This window comes from Choloepus didactylus, chromosome 8 (genome assembly GCF_015220235.1).
Source record: "Choloepus didactylus isolate mChoDid1 chromosome 8, mChoDid1.pri, whole genome shotgun sequence".
NCBI lineage: Eukaryota > Metazoa > Chordata > Mammalia > Pilosa > Megalonychidae > Choloepus > Choloepus didactylus.
Genome location: NC_051314.1, coordinates 52,588,452 through 52,605,797, shown reverse-complemented (window position 1 = coordinate 52,605,797; position 17,346 = coordinate 52,588,452). Strand labels below are relative to the sequence as shown.

Below are 17,346 nucleotides of genomic sequence, written 5' to 3'. Positions count from 1 at the left end.
CCTCCTTTCCTGATTCAAAAGACCACCAAATTCTATTAATCCTGCCCCTTAAATTCCTCCTGGATCTGCTCAGTTTTCTCTGTTCGCAGCTATTGTCATCCCTCATTTCTCCTCTGAACTGTGATCACAGCCTCCTAAATAGCCTTCCTGCTCTTAATCTTACCCACTATATACCAGGCTTCTTGTTGAAACCAGAACCACCATCTAAAATCATATGTTTACAGGTATCCCACAGGTTTTGGTGAAATACAAATTCCATAGCATGACATGGTCTCTCTCCACTAGCCTCATTCATTCAGTGAATATTTATTGATTAATATACTGTTCTAGATTTTATCTCTTGGCTCTTTTGTCGTCTTGAATTAATGCACATTTGAAATACTGCATATTTCAGCTACTCTGAACTTCTTTCAATTTTTTTAAGAAGTCCTTCACACCTCCTGTGTAATCCACTTGGAACATTCTACCCTGTTTGTTCACCATAAAAACTCATTTAGATCCTCTAAAAGTTGGCTTCAATATCCTTCCTTGTCCCTAAACTGGACAGGGTTCCCTGTTGTATACTTCTCGAAATAACCATAGTTCCCCTGTCAAAATTTACATGATACTTCATTGCCTTAATTTAGTTTTGGTCTGTCTTTCCTCATTGTTGGCAGTGTGCTTTGTTCTGTTAATCCTAGTGCCTGTTGATGATGGCTTGCACATAAAAGGGGTTTAATCAAATTTTGTAGAAAAAATAATTTAATTTGACATTTTTTTTTTAATTTAAATTTTGGGAAAACAATAACATAAGCTGAGGTAGACTTAAATTGAAGGACAAACTAGTTCTCTAGGGGCAACTTCTGTTCAGAATGTAGCAACTCTCCATGCTGGGACAGTTGATTTATATGGAAATTTATATGGAAAATTACTGCATAGTTAAAGCTCATCTTAGAGCTATAATAAAGCAGCCTATGTTCTAAATCTTCATGTCATAAATAGGTCCAGAGAGATTTAAAGAAGCTTAATCCTTTCTTTAACACAGCACAAGTCACTGAAATGAAACTTTCTGGAAGGATTCCTTTTATCTTAGGTAACAGGTAGTTTGATATATCTACCAGAATTGAAAAACTAGGAATTCCTTTGCTCAGCAGTGAGGGAGGAGAGACTAAAGTGAATAAAATAATAAAGTTAATATCCAAATGATTATAAAAAATAATTCACCAAGATTTAAAACTAACAAAAGCAAATAGTTTTAAAGGGTTGAATGTATACAGGATATTTAAATTGTGTTTCTGTAATATTAAAACTCAGTTTTCAATTCAGTGCAAAGTGATTCTTAACACATTGAACATTATTATTACATGGAGAAAAAAGTCATTTCATCTAAATATTTATCTTTATATCTTTGTTAAAGTGATTGTGTAGCCTATACATTTTTATTCTGAGGTCATATTGAAATTTGGGACCTTAAATTTTTTTTCAGGTAAATTTTTAACATAAGATCTTAAGATAAATATTTGGAGGAGACAGTACTGTTAAAATCAGGTCAAACTGTGGCAAAATCACCTATCAACTTATTAATGTACTCTTCTGTTTTCTATATAGTAATGCATCATGATTACACATCATATTTCTTAACAAAGCCTGATAAGTAATACCATACTACAACAAATTTATTTATTTATTCAAAAACATTATCTAAGCACTTGCTGTGTGCTAGGTACTCTATCAGATCTTGAAAGACAAAAATAAAAAGGATGCTGTTTATGCTCAAGTACACTCAAGTGCACTACAAAGTAAGATAAACTATTCTTAGGCTGTTTTTTAAAGCATAATTGTTATAGTCCTGAAAGTTGAATGTAATGGAAAATTTTACTTTTACTTTTACAAAATATGCTTTTGCTTTTTAAGTCAATATGGAATATTTTTTCCTTAAGATGTACCAAGTATAATTCAGCAAAACATACATTAAATTGTGGTAAACAGTAAATATTTTTTGGAATAATATTATGCAAACATTAATTGTGTTGAAAGAATAATAAGAAAGAATAAATTTATTCAACAAGTGCTTACTGATTACCTACCACTTGCTATGCTTCATACAAGGCCCTGGATATACAATGATAAACAAAACAGACATGGCCTTTGTTTCTGCTGAACTTACAGTTGAGTGGGAAAGCAAAAAATACATTATTGTTTGTGATTGTTGGAGTAGCTGGGCATGTGTACATAAATAGTTATCTCAGTTCTGAGAGGGACAAGAATAGATTCTATAGAGAGAGAACCAGGGAACCTACAAGAGGTTGCATAGTCAAGAAGGGCTTTCCAAGATAGCAACTTGTATTTAAGAGGAGACCCAAGGTATAATTTTGGAGTCATATTCTAAATATTGGCAAAAGAGCATTCCAGGAAGGCCCTGAGTAGAAAATAGATTAGTCCCTTGTGCATTTATGGAACTGATAAAATGAAGATAATGAGCAGAGGTGAAATAAGTAGGACAAGGTTGGAAAGATTAGTAGAGAATAGATTACTCTGGGACTTTTAGACCCTACTTGAGAGTTGGAATTTTTTCTATTCTTAGTAAAATGGGAGTCTATTGAAAGGTCTTAAGTAAGGGAGTGATCATGTCTTTCTTTTAAAAAGGTTAGCCACAGTTTGTAGAATGGTTTGAAGGTGGGTAAGTTGGGCAGCTATTCTTGCTGTAGCACAGGCTAGTGATGGGGGAAGCTTGAATGGAGGTGGTGGTGATGGAGAAAATGAGAAGTGGAAATTAATGAACAAGCACATAACTGAAACATGTAATTTTCATATAGGCTTCTCCATTCTTTCAGATTGTTGATATTTCTTTAATGACCTCTGTGATGTTCCATTTACTAAATGACTTATACACACCAGGAAGGAACTGGTAGAGAAAAATAACATGCCTTCCTTTCATTCCATATTATTATTGAAATTATGCCTTTGCTAATCTTTACTGGTAAATGTAATCATAACAGAAAGAAACTAATACCCCCAAAGACTACTTTTGACCCTATGATTATATTAATAATATACCAGACCAGTGGTTTATCTATTTCACTTTCTTCGGGATTAATCAACGAAAATATGAAAAAAATACCTATTCATATTCTTCTATTTTCAATTAATTTAATTTCCATATTAGTTGATTAAGGGATACTAGATTTATTATTTAATTGTTTATTTGATATTACTGAATAAAAACATCCTATAGAAATGCTTTGATTTATATTTTGGTGTTTGTAATATCCCGGCTTGCAAAAATAATAAATGTTCTCATCATCATTTTTTAAAAATGTGAAATATTTTTAACAGACCAAACCTAGGGATTCTGAAAAGTAGCTATTTATTATTTTCTTTCCTCTTAAATTTGTTGGCATTGTTATTACCTTAATTGAAAAATTAAGATACTAACTGATATATGTGTATATGCATGTGAGGATACATATAAAACCCACACATACAGTCATTTATTATATCTTTGAATGTAAATAGTTACAGTGTCATTGCCATGGGTATTTTCACTATTAAATAAACCAGTCAACCGAAAAAGTGTTGATGTTACACTATTATTTCTATAGAAACCCTTTGACATCTTACAGATTCCACTGAGATTTTTTGATTGGCTGGTCTCCTTTGATGCCAATTAAATATAGTAATAGCAATGACAAAAAGCAAATTTGACCTTAGAAATAATCTTTGAATTCTCCTAGTGTTTTCACTAACACTTAGCATGAGTTCAATAAGTAGATAAAATTTCAAATAAAGTTCTAATTGAAATAAGTATGGAAAAAATCTTACAGCCCAATTGTATGGACTGAGTGGATACCTTCAAAAAGTGATCAATATCAAATTCAATACTCTTAAAAATATCTTGTGTAAGTAGAAAAGCACTGCATGTTTTCTAGAAGTTTAGCAGTTAGCAACAACAGATGTTGGAATCACCTAGGTCTGAGGTTGGCTCCACTGCTTTTCAGCTACATGACTAGGGGTAAATCGCCTTTAGTAATTAAATTCATTTCAGTGGTTGGTTTTAAGAATAAAATTACGTACTCCAGGGGTAGAATAACCCCATGATAAAAGCCAGCTCTATTACTATTATTTGTTGTTATTACTTCTGTGACTATTCCAAGTCATGGGCAGGAACCATGGGCAGTATGGAAGAATGACACTGTCTTAAATCTTTTCTCTGTTTAATTCACAAACCCTTTCTACCAAGAGTCTCTCTCGAGGATCTTTCCCTCATTAGCTCTTTGACCTTTGTCAAGTTACTTAACTTCCACGCACTTCAGTTTTCTCATCTGTGAGATTAAGTGGCTTGTTAGACGACTTCCAAGGTTTGTTTTGGCTCTAACATGGCATGATTCTATGAAATGGAAAATTAATATATTTGGCTTCAGTAACTTTATTCAAAGCACAAATATTAAAAGACACAATTAATTCTCATTGTTTTATGAGATTCCATTTACTCCATGAAACTAATCATTTTGAAAAAGCCATTTGGAAGTGCTGTTTGATCCAGGTGTTCAGTAGAAATCACTAGCATAGCATTTCATTTTTGGCAAAACTCGGAGCTCATTAATCCACCAGTGCTAAAGACATATCAGATTCCCATTGACTCTTAATGCAGATACTGCAGTTAAGTAAAGCAAACACTGTTGCACTTCATTAACCCTATAAAACCAAAACTGCATCCAAATGATCTGTTCAAAGCCTTGTTGACCTTTATTCGAGAATTTCCTCTAAAAGTTACATTTGTTCAGCTTAGAGTCTTTATGAGCAGACATGATGCTCTCTATCTGTTGCTAGATCTCCGCATCAGAAGACAGCATTCCTCTGAAAGTGTTTCTAGTATCAACAGTGCCACAAGCCATTCCAGCATTGGCAGTGGTAATGATGCTGACTCTAAGAAAAAGAAGAAGAAAAACTGGGTAAGCCATCATCATTAATCTAATTCAGAAGTTTATTACTGCACAGTGAATCAGGCTTTTTCCTTTGGGGCTTTAGAGAGCTGCACGTTTATAAAGAGTCCTATTCAGCACCTCCAATTCTACATATGTCACCAAGATCAGGGTGACAGTGTGCTGAATAGCAGACATTTTGGAGTTGGGAGTAAAGTTGGGTCTGAAATTTCACTCTGAGAATTATTATTTTGATATTGAGCAGGTTACTTCAACTTTGGAGCCCTACATGGTCTCATCTCTCAAAATAGGATAATTAATAATGATTTTATTGAGATATGAGGAAAAATTAGATGATATCTATAAACAAATGACTTAGAGCAGAGGTTTGTTGTGAGAGTGGAGATGAAGACACGGAAGAAAAAGAAGATAGCGGTGACAATGATAGTGGTAGTGGTGATGGGGGAAGATGAGGAGAATTGGAGCTGGGAAAAGGGAAGGAGTCCCTAATGTCCTCGCATCAAAAGAGCTTCCACTGTGGATAAAGTTTCTCCCACATAATAGGTTAACGTTAGTAACTGGTTGATTTTTTTTTTCATCAAAGGAATATAGCAGAAATATAGAACTGCATTTTAACAGAACTGTGCCTTAGGTTTAATAGAGATATAATTTATGATCATATTAAGCAATTGCTGAAAACTAATGAGGGGAAGATGCTGCCCCTGTAAATGTTTCTTGTACTACCATAAAGTTTGATTTTAAATAAGTACAACTCTTGATAAAACCCAAAATATAACTATCAGAGGATTTTACTGGAGTGCCTTCTATGAATAATGAAAGAAATATCTCTTTTGTTTTTTTAAAAAAAAATGTTTATGCAGGTAATATTTTAAAATACTGATCAGCCTTCATTCCCTTGATTTGTAATTCCACACTCTTTCATGTTTCTGCAAGGTGAACTCTAGAGGAAGTGAGGTGAATATAAACTGTGGGCAATTTGGCATGCATCTATAAAAAAAACCCTACCTTGGCATGAATGCTATTCATTTTGGCAGTAGGCTTTTATACCTTTTAAAACCAGATTACCTTGTATGTCTTTTCTTTGTGTCTTTTCATTTTAATCTCAAATTTTAAAGAGACGTAAAACCACTTTCTGAATAGAGCTGTAGGGGATACCAATTCTGGTTTTGAATAGTATGGGAATTGAAAATTTGAATAGAAAATCACAATTAATGAAGTGTTAGGTGAATTTGATTTCATTTTGCTTTTTAAGTTTATACTGCCAGCAGGATATGACATGATTGTAGCTCTAAAGTGGCCATTTAAAACAAATTGCCTTGAAGGGAAAAACCTCAGGAATGGACATCCCTCCAAGGTACTTAGTTTTAAATGACCTGACCCTGCACTATGTACAAGCCTTCCATGTTTGCGCTGCGCTGGATTAATACAAGAATATAGCAAAAACACAAGACACAATAATTTTTTTAGAGATACTGTGCTGCAACTTTTAATACTCTGCTTTTACGTACTGACCCCAGGCAGTGGCTAGGATGGCATCTGCAAACTAACCCCCAAAGCCAAAGCTCTCCAAGTACAAAAAGACAAGAAAGGTAATTTCTGTCCTTCTTTCAGCTGAGAAGCTCATTCAAACAAGCCTTTGGTAAGAAAAAGTCCACCAAGCCTCCTTCCTCACATTCGGACATTGAAGAGCTCACTGACTCATCCCTTCCAGCATCCCCCAAGTTGCCCCATAGTGCCGGTGACTGTGGTTCAACATCCATGAAGCCCTCACAGTCTGCTTCAGCGTAAGTCTCTCCTGCCTCAGAATGCTGAAGTATTTTTTAAAAACTACTTCAAGCCAGCCCGTTTTTGTGCTCTAAATATTATCAGGTTGTGCTTTCACAACTGCAGCACCGAATCCATACCAGTCATTTTCAGACCTTGCTTAGAATGTTGGACAGCACTTGTTTTTCTTTCACTTTTCATATGTTAGAATTCTGGTAGTTCTTGATCTCATTCTCCAGTTTTCTAAATCATTATTCTCACCTCTTTCCACTTGCATTTGTCCATGTGTCTGTCTAACTGTGCACAAATGCAGGTCACCGCTTGTCTGGCCACCCAAGAAACGGCAAAATGGCCCTGTGATCTACAAGCATAGATCCCGGTAAAATGGAGTGTGATGCATGAAACCTGCAAAGACCTAGGATCTAACCTATGTGGTGTTTGCTTTTGCATTTTTTAAAATATCACTTGCATGCATTTCAACAATAAAAATCTCTGTCTTGCTGTTTTTCAAGTAGAATTTAGTTCCTTAAGATCCAACTGCAAATCGTTTTTCTTTAATTCCATGAGATAATCTACATAACAACTTTGTGATAGCCCACTATTTGAAAGTACAAGGAAGAATACGACACTTAGAATGTGAAAAAAATGCTCTGATGAGATAATTCTATTGGTTTTGTACACTGTTTAATTCAGATTTCCTTGTATGCCCCCAGCAGTTGCTAGCATAGGACTGTCAAGCAGAACAGGGGCTACTATGCTTTGGTTACATAATTTCATCACTGTATAGGAAGAAAGAGCATAGCACTATCATTTTGTGACTAGCAACCTAGTGCTCACATTTTAAGTGGAAAAGATATTTGTTCATATGAAGCAAAGTCTTTTTTTACAGATTTTCTGCAAATCTGTCCACAAAACAAACAAAACAGAACAAAACAAAAGATATAGTATGCATGTCCTTCGAATGGCCCCCAGCTAGCCTACTTATGTGCTTTGAAACCTGTGATTTAGCTTCATTAGCTGTGAACTCCTAAATCAGCCGAGCCTACCAAGATTATTTAATACTCATCCATTATTTAAATGCCCAAAACTAATCTCTCTGATTTATTTTCCACAATATTTATATTAGATTTTCATAGTAACTTGAAGAAGGTGCTGTGGCAGTCAAATAAGATTATTCTCTGCAAACTCTTTCTCTGTTTCTTTAGGTTTTGCAGCAGCAAATAATTTCTGTAACTGCTGGATAATAATGCAGATGGGCCTTTAAAAGACACATTGCTTTTCCTAATCCTCTGGCTTTCCCTGTCCACTGATTTATGTTTGTTTCCTTCTTCAGGATCTGTGAATGCACAGAGGCTGAGGCAGAGATAATTCTGCAGCTGAAGAGCGAGCTTAGAGAAAAGGAACTAAAATTAACGGATATTCGGCTAGAGGCCCTCAGCTCTGCTCATCATCTAGACCAGATCCGGGAAGCCATGAACCGGATGCAGGTCAGAGCTGAAGCACCTTCAAGGAGCAAACAGGAGAGATAAAAATGCTGTCTATTTTCTTCTCTTCATTATTATAAAAAGTTTTTCAAATCCAGAGGTTGAAATGTGGGAGTGAAAACTGGCCAGTTGCACTCTGAGACCACTCAAGATGCATGTCCTAATGATTATATTCAGGTTGAGTGCTTAACTTTTACAGAAGCTACTACAATTCTTGCTTCTTCATTTTTCTATGATTTACCTTTATGTTTGCTTCTTTCTGTTCCTTTGAAATCTGACTTTCAAATACCTTTACCTATTTTCTGTTGGAAAACAAAAGTAATGAGGAAACTATAAAAATATAACACAGGGTTTCTGAATATGGAAGTAAAAGTGATGTAGAATGCCATCTGTAAATGTAAAGCTTTCATATTTCTTGGAAGCATCTGAAGGCTAAATTCAGAGCCAGGCTGTGCTCAGACTGTTTTCATTTTATTATTGTAATCCAGTAATCACTTGGTACCACAGAAGACTGAAATAAGAAAAGCTCATTGCTGAAAAGCTCATCTGCCACTGCATATCTTCATCAAAAGGCTTTTGTTTTTCTGAGCTTAGTGCACCATTTCAAAGAAAGAAGAACTTTCTTCAGATATTAGAGAGGGTTCTGAAGTAATTCTAAATTGCCTTATTTAGGTTGCTTTTGTCTTGCTCTGTTTTCAACTCTCCATGATTCAGAAATTCATGTCAAATCTATGAGATTTTGGTATTACTTTTAAAATGAGAAATGTTATGGGTTATCCAATTATATTATTCTAAATTGAAATGAGACCAAATTCTGAGAAACCCCTCAAATAGATGATCTATTCAAGGAATAATTTTTAAAATCTAATGGTTAAGGGATCTCTATTTGTGAATATATGAATACATTTATGTGAGAAACAGAAAAGTTTATTTTTCTTCTTTTGAAGGAAATAATTCTATTTTCACAATTTACATGTGTTCATTTAGCATCTTACCTCATGCTCTGTTTAATAAACTAACTCTGATGAAAGAGGCAGTACCATGTTTCTCAGTCAAACTAGCTCTATTTATTTCATGTTTTCCATCTTCACAACAGAATGAAATTGAAATTCTGAAGGCTGAAAATGACCGGCTGAAGGCAGAAACTGGTAACACAGCTAAGCCTGCTCGGCCACCATCAGAATCCTCTAGCAGCACCTCCTCTTCATCTTCACGGCAGTCGTTAGGACTTTCTCTGAACAATTTGAACATCACAGAGTCTGTTACCTCAGGTGATTTTATGCTTATGTCTGCCTGAATCAAAGCATGACCATGGTTTAAGAAAAAGAGGACAGCCTGGAGTTTTGAGAACCTTAACCACTACAGTGCTCACCCACATCCCCTTAAAAATGTTAACACTTCTAATTCTCAAAGATAGTCCAAGTTATCTCTTACATTTATTCTGCCTAGTTGTAACTTTAAAAGAATATTCTTGTGACAGAATGAAGGGAAGTCTTAGAGATATGGATTTCATAAGAATTTTCTTAAAATCACATGTGGTTGAGAATGCTCTTTCACCATGATTATGAATAGGATGAAGGAATAATAAATAGTCTTAGTGATGATCATTAGTACTCATGAATATAAACATAATAACACCCCATGCAAATTTTATAGTTTTTTAAGTGTAAAAAGCCCATTTACAAGTGTACCAGGACCTATTCCTATATTTGGCTAGATCATCCTGCATGATGTTTCCCAGAGAGAACATAAAGCTACTACATTACTCAGTCTGCAAGTCTATTAAATTTTCAACAAACAAGAAGAGCACACTGGATTCTGTTATTGCATCAATGGTACTAATGATGGAAGATGGTACGGTTTTGATTCAATTGAAAATAGAGTCATGTGACATAATGCCATCTTAATATCGAATGAACTACTCAATTGTGAAATAAAACTGCTCCTATGGCATTGAATTATGGATGGGATTTAGTTTGGAAAAGGTTTAAGTGAGAATTTGTGGTAATTACAAGGCACAGCCAGCAGATGACGCTTGGAAACCAATAGAATAAATGTTCCCAGGTCCATTACAGAACCCAGACCCTTCACTGCTTACCTTAATACACTAAAATATAGAATTAAAAAAGGAGGAAGAAGCAGAAGAGCAAGAAGAAGACTACAACGACGGTAATGACGACAAGGATGACGACTGAAATGACACAGCATACTGATATTGATTACATTTTTAAACAATCTCATATCTTGCTTCTAAAAAGTCAGAATTATCATGCTCTAATTATTAATCTGGCTTTATAGAAACACATGCAAAGTATTAAGAACGTGTTTTTTCTTCTTTATTTGTCTTCCCTTCAAAATCTTATACCTAAAGGCTAATGGGAACTGTATGTAATTCACGTAAACAACATTTCCAGCATGTCATTTGAGAAAGGAAGTAAGTTGTGGGAATAAGCATCAGGTAAAGCTACTGGTATTGTCCAAGAAAGAACAGAGATATTTCTAAATTAAACAAACTTTAGATCATTAGGTAAAATAAGACTATGGAATTCAACAGAAATAACTTGAATGCATAAATAGTATGTAAAGTGTTATTATCCACATTCTTCAGAAGATGCTAAAAAAAAAGAACAAAAAATTAAGATGTATGTAATATACAAGTCCTGAGCAATATTCTATATATTGTCTTTTCTGTGATAAACCTAACAAAGAAGTGAAGTAGGATCCACATCTGATGGTGACCAGTTCATTTGTGTCCTCAGGCTTGACTCCAAAAGAGAGATGAGGGATCGTGCCTTACCAGACACCCTGAAGAACCATTTGTAATGGCAGCATTTCACTGCCTGTGTTACATGATTTTGTTTTATTCTCTGTGGAAATATGATGCGATTTGGAGGAGGAAAGAGTAATATTAGAAGCCATTTAGAAAGGAGAGACATATAGAATTGAAAATGAATTAATATCTTAGAAAGACTAGAAATCATAAAGGTAAATATATCAAGTAAATTAAATTTATAAATGCTGTGTTCATCAGACTTACCCCACTTATGGCTATGGTTGAGAATATGGGGTAATTGGGGGATTAAGATTTTTTTTCTAAAGAGTACTTAATTGTCCATTTCATCATTTTAGTCTTATATGAATTATTTAATTCTTTTTTTATTAGTGATACTCATGTCTGAACTAACAAAAAAATGAAATCAGGTGAATAGAATACTGTTCTCATTTTCCTTCATTCTTATATGGTGGATTAAAAATCTAGTAATTGGAAGTACCTTTGTGATTGAGCTTTTTAACAGAAAAACTTTCTAGGGTTCATGATAAACAAAGAAAAGGAAGAAGTAGGAAGGAGAAAGGATAATTGACAAATGTCTAGTTCTTGAGATATAATGGCATATGCCATACATCCAGTAGACAAAAGTCTGAAAATCATTCAGGTTTTGTCAGAATTTCACTTGGTTGTTATCAAAATGACAGATCTTTTTATTCTTCCTTTAAAATTTTGTCATTAGATTCTAATTTAGTTTCCATTAAAAAATATGGGCCCCATGAGGGCCCTCATTTCATACCTTTTTGTCCTGGAGTGGTTTCTTCAGGTAACCATTAGCTCCTTTCAATATCCTGTGCACAGGGGGAGACCCAGAATGATTCATGATGTGATCCTCCCACTGCCCAGAGAAGGCGTTAAAATAAACACAGAGACAAGGAATGATGATCAGAACAGTAAACTCACTAAATACCGAGAGAAGTGCTTTAAAAGCATCTCTTCCCTGCTCTTAGTAAGCCTGTAAAGCAGGTGCTGTTTTAGCCCTATTTTACCGATGAAGAAACCAAGGCTTAGGAAAGTTCCCATAATAATTTGCCCATGGTCACACAACTAGTATTAGAAAGAGTTAGCATTTGAACTCGTGTCTGGGTGAATCCACTGCTCACCTTATAACCTCTGTATTAATTTAGCTTAAATTACGAAAGCCAAGGGCACTCATTCACACATTCATTGGTAAATATTTACTCCACTTCTGCTGGGTAGAATTTCATATTTTAAGCTTAGTTTTTAGGAGTAAGAATGACATGAGATAAATAGCATGATCCAAGGCAAAGTTGAGCAGATATGTGGATTAGCAACCAGATTACACCCCTTACCATGGACTACTGGTCATCTCTGATCTGGTCCTTACCCACCTTAACTTCATTTCACACCACCCCTTGCCTTGTTCTCCATGCTCCTGCCACTCTGAATGCTAATGTGTTCCTTACACACCCAGCTCTGACATTAAGTCTTTTTCTTGATGACTCAACTTTTCTTTCCATAACTCTTCACACGCCTTCTGATCTTGCTCCAAAATGCCACCTCCTCAGGGAAGCCTTCCAGGACCACCTCCCTATCTAGTGCAGGCTCCCTTCAATTCTCTTCTATTTCCCTGCTCTGCTTTTTCTTGCAAAGCACTAAACACATTCTGAAATTATCTTGTTTAGAATATATACTCCAAAAGAGCAGAGAACTCATTTTTATTCTTACCATAGTGTTCATTCCCAGTACCCAGTACAGTTCCTGATATCTTTTATGCTTAATAAATACTTGTTGAATATTTATGAACCTTTATGAATAATTAAGCAAAGTACCCCAGAGGTAATTTGGTCATGAACTACAAGTTGTTTAGATATGAATAATCAATGGCAAGCCACTCTAAACTTCTGAGGAAAGGAGTAATAGAATTAAAGTGACACTTCAGGAAGACTTTGATTTTTCAGTGGGATAGAGGAAAAAGTGAGAGACTATGAGGATGTTAATCTGGTCAAACAATTAAATTATAGTAAGGGAGATCCTCTGATGATTTAAAAATTTCTAGCTGAACTCTCCATATTCTTCAAGCTCTAAAAGTTGTTTTTTACTTGTTATGGTTTTAAAGCAATTTTTTAATCCTTCCTTTGCAAAATTCATATTCTTATAATAGAATTTTATTTTCCATTGCATTTTCAGAAGCTATTCTGTTAAATTGTTGTTTCTATGATGTTACAGTCACAGCACTTGTCTATATAAATTTAGAATCAGAGCAGTTGAGTCTTCTCTTTACCAAGCACGTGTTCTCTTCAGCACGTAACCAAGTTTCCTTTGTCCACAGAACACTATCTTCATATTACGCATGATGCTATAATAACATCATTGTCAAATGAAAAAATATATTCATGACACCTTAATAATTCCCCAAATTAGCCATAGATCTGGCATAATATATTTTGAAAATTAATCTTTAATCACATTTGAAGGCCAATATTTTAAAGGTTAGCTAGCTTTATCTTGCTTCTGTAACTCTTAGCTGATTATTAGAGATGCTATTTTGGTTTTAAAACTATAATCATAAAGGGCATAGGAGAGTGATAATAATATATTTCTGTAAAGAACTATATAATGCCATGGTTGAAATTCACTAACAGTACCTGTTAATTATAGATACAAGGTAAGCAGTAATATAGTTGGATGTGCCAAATGCTTGAAAATAATCTGAGTTGGCAGCCAATCTCAGCACCTTTGCATTCATAAATTACATGGGTATTGAGCTTGGATGTTTTAGGTTGGATAGAAAAATCAGATTGCTTTTTTGTCTGTCACCATTACAATGATGACTGAATATTACTCACATATTACTCAAACTTTGTGTGAAAGAAGAAGAAACCTCTTATTTCCTCAAATAAAGGCAGTAGTCCAACACTTGAGTGAAGATCTGTGGAAGCAGAAATAAATTCCTAGGTAGAAACTTTAGTACAACTACAGTAATCCATCTTCTTGAAAGCTCAGGTTTTTCAACCCAGTAAGACTACAATGAGAAGCAAAGAGGCTAAATATTCCCATTGAATTATATAAAATAATGAGGGAGAAGACAGTAACAGGAATCAAAACAGTGCTAATGTTGCCCTATTGTGTGTGTTTCTTTTATATTTGGGCAGATATTTTGCTAGATGATGCTGGTGATGCAGCTGGACATAAAGACGGCCGCAGTGTGAAAATTATAGTCTCCATAAGCAAAGGCTATGGTCGAGCAAAGGTATTTTTTTAATCTTAAATTCTTTATTCCAAAAGGCTGAGGATTAGATGAGCCAAATGTATTTATGTTTGCATATTTGTTCTAGTAAATATAAAATCAAAGATGTTTTCCTTGGCATTAGCTAAATATGTTATATAAGCATAAAAATTAAGGACAGTAAAGAAATGACATCATCATATAGGTAGAAATGTGGTCCACATGTAATATTGATTGCCCACCCCACATCACCTTTGGTTCCAGAACTTTAAAAAAAAGGTCAGCTTCTTTGACAGAAGCATGTTGTCTAACATATTCTTTCAGTGTCACTTGCAGGATTCTGTATAACATTTATGGTGTGTATTGAATGTCACTTGCACTGTCAATATGGTCTTTGTACAAAGAAAAGACTATAAGCTATGTGAGCATTCTAGACTCCAGGAAGACACTTTCTACTGAACTCACTCAGGATGAGAAGTCCCATTGAGGCTACTTGTCTGAATCATTTTTAAACAAGGACCTAGCTGATCAAGCAAGCATTTTATTTTCTGGCATCAAATATTGCCTTCAAATTGGTAATGTCACTGTGACTCTAGTCCTTTCTTAGAACTAAAAAGATTCCTCTATGCTGATCCAATTATGTCTAATTTTTTTCTAACAAATATAAAAACAAAACAAATATCCTTTGAAATTTTAAAGCATTAAAGTATTTATGTTTGATAAGTGAGATAACACTTGTGAATTTCTACACTAAACAAATGTGCCTTCCAAGGGTTTCAATGCCATAAACTTTCTGCTTCAACTGTAGATTTGTGCCTGCTTTTCCCAGGCGGGTTCTTACTGGAGACACTGTAATAGTCTCCCTGAAACCTAAACCATTTCTAATTTAAAAGCAACTCCTTATAAAGTATTATATAAGTGTCCATTTTTACTGGGTTCTAATCATACTGGAAAACAAGTTTTCCTTTTCCAAATAATTCTAAAAGACAGTGTGTTTGAATACTGTTTCTAATAAAGCCCCAAGAAAGTAGTAAAAAATATCGCAATGATTCCACTATGAATGTCTCAGCTGTTTCTGAGAAACATATTGGATTGTGAGTCTATGTATAAATAATTGGATAGTAATTTACACTTATAGGGTTATAAATTGAAGATGAAAAAATGGAGGCTCTCAGTCAGCTAAGTGACTGATCTAAGGTCACACTTCTTAATTAAATGGTAAAGTTTGTACTTTGTAAAATCCATGTCTTCTTACACCTGGCTCAGTAATTATTCTACCACCCCTTAAGCACCACACAGTTGATGGCTGGAACCAGGATTGTAATATGTAAACAATCAAATTATATCTACTGATACCTTTACTGCTATTTCCAATCATTGTAAAAGCTCCAGTTAGAATTTAAAACCTGAATTGTTTACTTTTCCAATATATGTAGAAATTCCTCAAAAAAAGATTAATTGGGGAACAGTATTTGTATTGGAAAAGGATTCTTTGCTTGACAAAATAAGTCCTGTAGAATTCCCTGGCAAGTTGATTAAAATAGTGAATTTTCTGATAAATTCAAAATGGGACCTGCTTTGAAATATGTATGTTATTATATATCCATGGTTATGTTGTTTTTAAAAACTGGACTGGATTTTAGAGATAACCTAAATTAATAAATGAGAAAACTGAGTCTTTGGCTTATCACAGATAATTTCACAAAAATAGTGGGATGAAGGGCTAGAACTCATATGATATAGTTCTGTTCTGCCTCCATCACCATTTCCCTCCCACCAGGCTGCTGCTTTTTAGCACTCACTGCATTAAAACAGAAAACTATTTCTTCCTGTCCCTTTTCCCTTTCCCTTCTATTGAGCCGGTTCATGAATTAGTTTTCCTTGGCATACCACTTCATACAGTCTTGTTGTTACTGTTACTTTGTTTTCATTGTCTTTTTCCCCCTGTTGGTTGGTGGATTGGTTAGTTCATTGGGCTGTGTTTTATTTTATATAGTCCTTCATATGTATGTTACTACAAAACCCATAAGCTTAATAAATATTCTAGTCTTAACTACCAACTATATTAATAAATTTTGTTAGAAAATGTAGTAACAAAACGTGAGACACAGTCGGATCTTATCTTGTTTTATTTTGTTCTTATTTAGGATCAGAAGTCTCAGGCATATTTGATAGGAGCTATTGGTGTTAGTGGAAAAACCAAGTGGGATGTCTTAGACGGTGTAATTAGACGTCTCTTTAAGGTGAGTTGGAAAAGATGGCCTGATATTAATTTTTAAACGTGTCTCATTTTAGATGCTTCCCTTGATTCTCCTGGCTTAGACATATCTAATCTCCTCTCCTCTAATTCAGATATTAAGAAAAACTCTCCCTCCTTGTGCTATTTGATATTAACAGTTCTTATATTACCCATTTAAAAATTTTTTGACAGCTAACTTCATACCCCATGAGTTTTGTATTTGTTGTGTATGAGTTGAACCTCTGTTGTGACCTTCCGTTTTGGTGTATGCCATTTTAGGAATATGTGTTCCGAATTGATACATCCTCTAGCCTTGGTCTGAGCTCGGACTGCATTGCTAACTACTGTATAGGAGATTTAATTAGATCCCATAGCCTAGAAGTGCCTGAACTGCTGCCTTGTGGATATCTTGTTGGAGATAATAACATCATCACTGTGAACCTAAAAGGTAAAAATAAAAAAGAAAAGATGAGCACAATTATCCTTTTTTTTTAACCAGAATTTCCCTTTTTTGCAGTTTCCCTTCAAATTTTCATATTTAAAAACTGCATTAACCACTATTTAATAGTTTTGGTTAGTAAAGAACTGGATTGATTTTTTTCTTTTTTTATTAAATTCAGTTTTATTGAAATACATTCACACACCATACAATCATCCTGGATTGATGTTTTAAAACACTAAAATCCTATTAACACTAAAATCCAAATAAATGAATTTCTTTGAGTCCTGGGATGTAAAACTTAGAAAATAATGTTAAAGATTCCCTGAGACTCAAGAAAAGGAATGTTATTTAGAGAATTTCAAATTTCTAGGTTTTCTTCATTAGCATTTTCCACTTAGGGGGGGTTCAAAAATTTATTTTATATCCCAAAATAATGCATTCAGCATTTGATTTTAAAATGTCTGCCCGATAAATATTT

General features: G+C 34.4%; 1 protein-coding gene across 4 annotated transcripts in view; it reads left to right on the top strand.

Moving 5' to 3' along the window:
• The window catches only part of NAV3 (neuron navigator 3), an 855,568-nt gene that overhangs the window by 809,826 nt on the left and 28,396 nt on the right, over positions 1-17,346 (top strand). For all 4 annotated transcript variants that reach the window (XM_037846473.1, XM_037846472.1, XM_037846475.1 and 1 more), the window contains 7 exons: positions 4,810-4,931; positions 6,534-6,706; positions 8,020-8,173; positions 9,267-9,441; positions 14,114-14,211; positions 16,335-16,430; positions 16,706-16,874. In XM_037846473.1, coding sequence (XP_037702401.1) covers positions 4,810-4,931; positions 6,534-6,706; positions 8,020-8,173; positions 9,267-9,441; positions 14,114-14,211; positions 16,335-16,430; positions 16,706-16,874 — 987 coding nt within the window. The remainder of the gene's footprint in view (positions 1-4,809; positions 4,932-6,533; positions 6,707-8,019; positions 8,174-9,266; positions 9,442-14,113; positions 14,212-16,334; positions 16,431-16,705; positions 16,875-17,346) is intronic.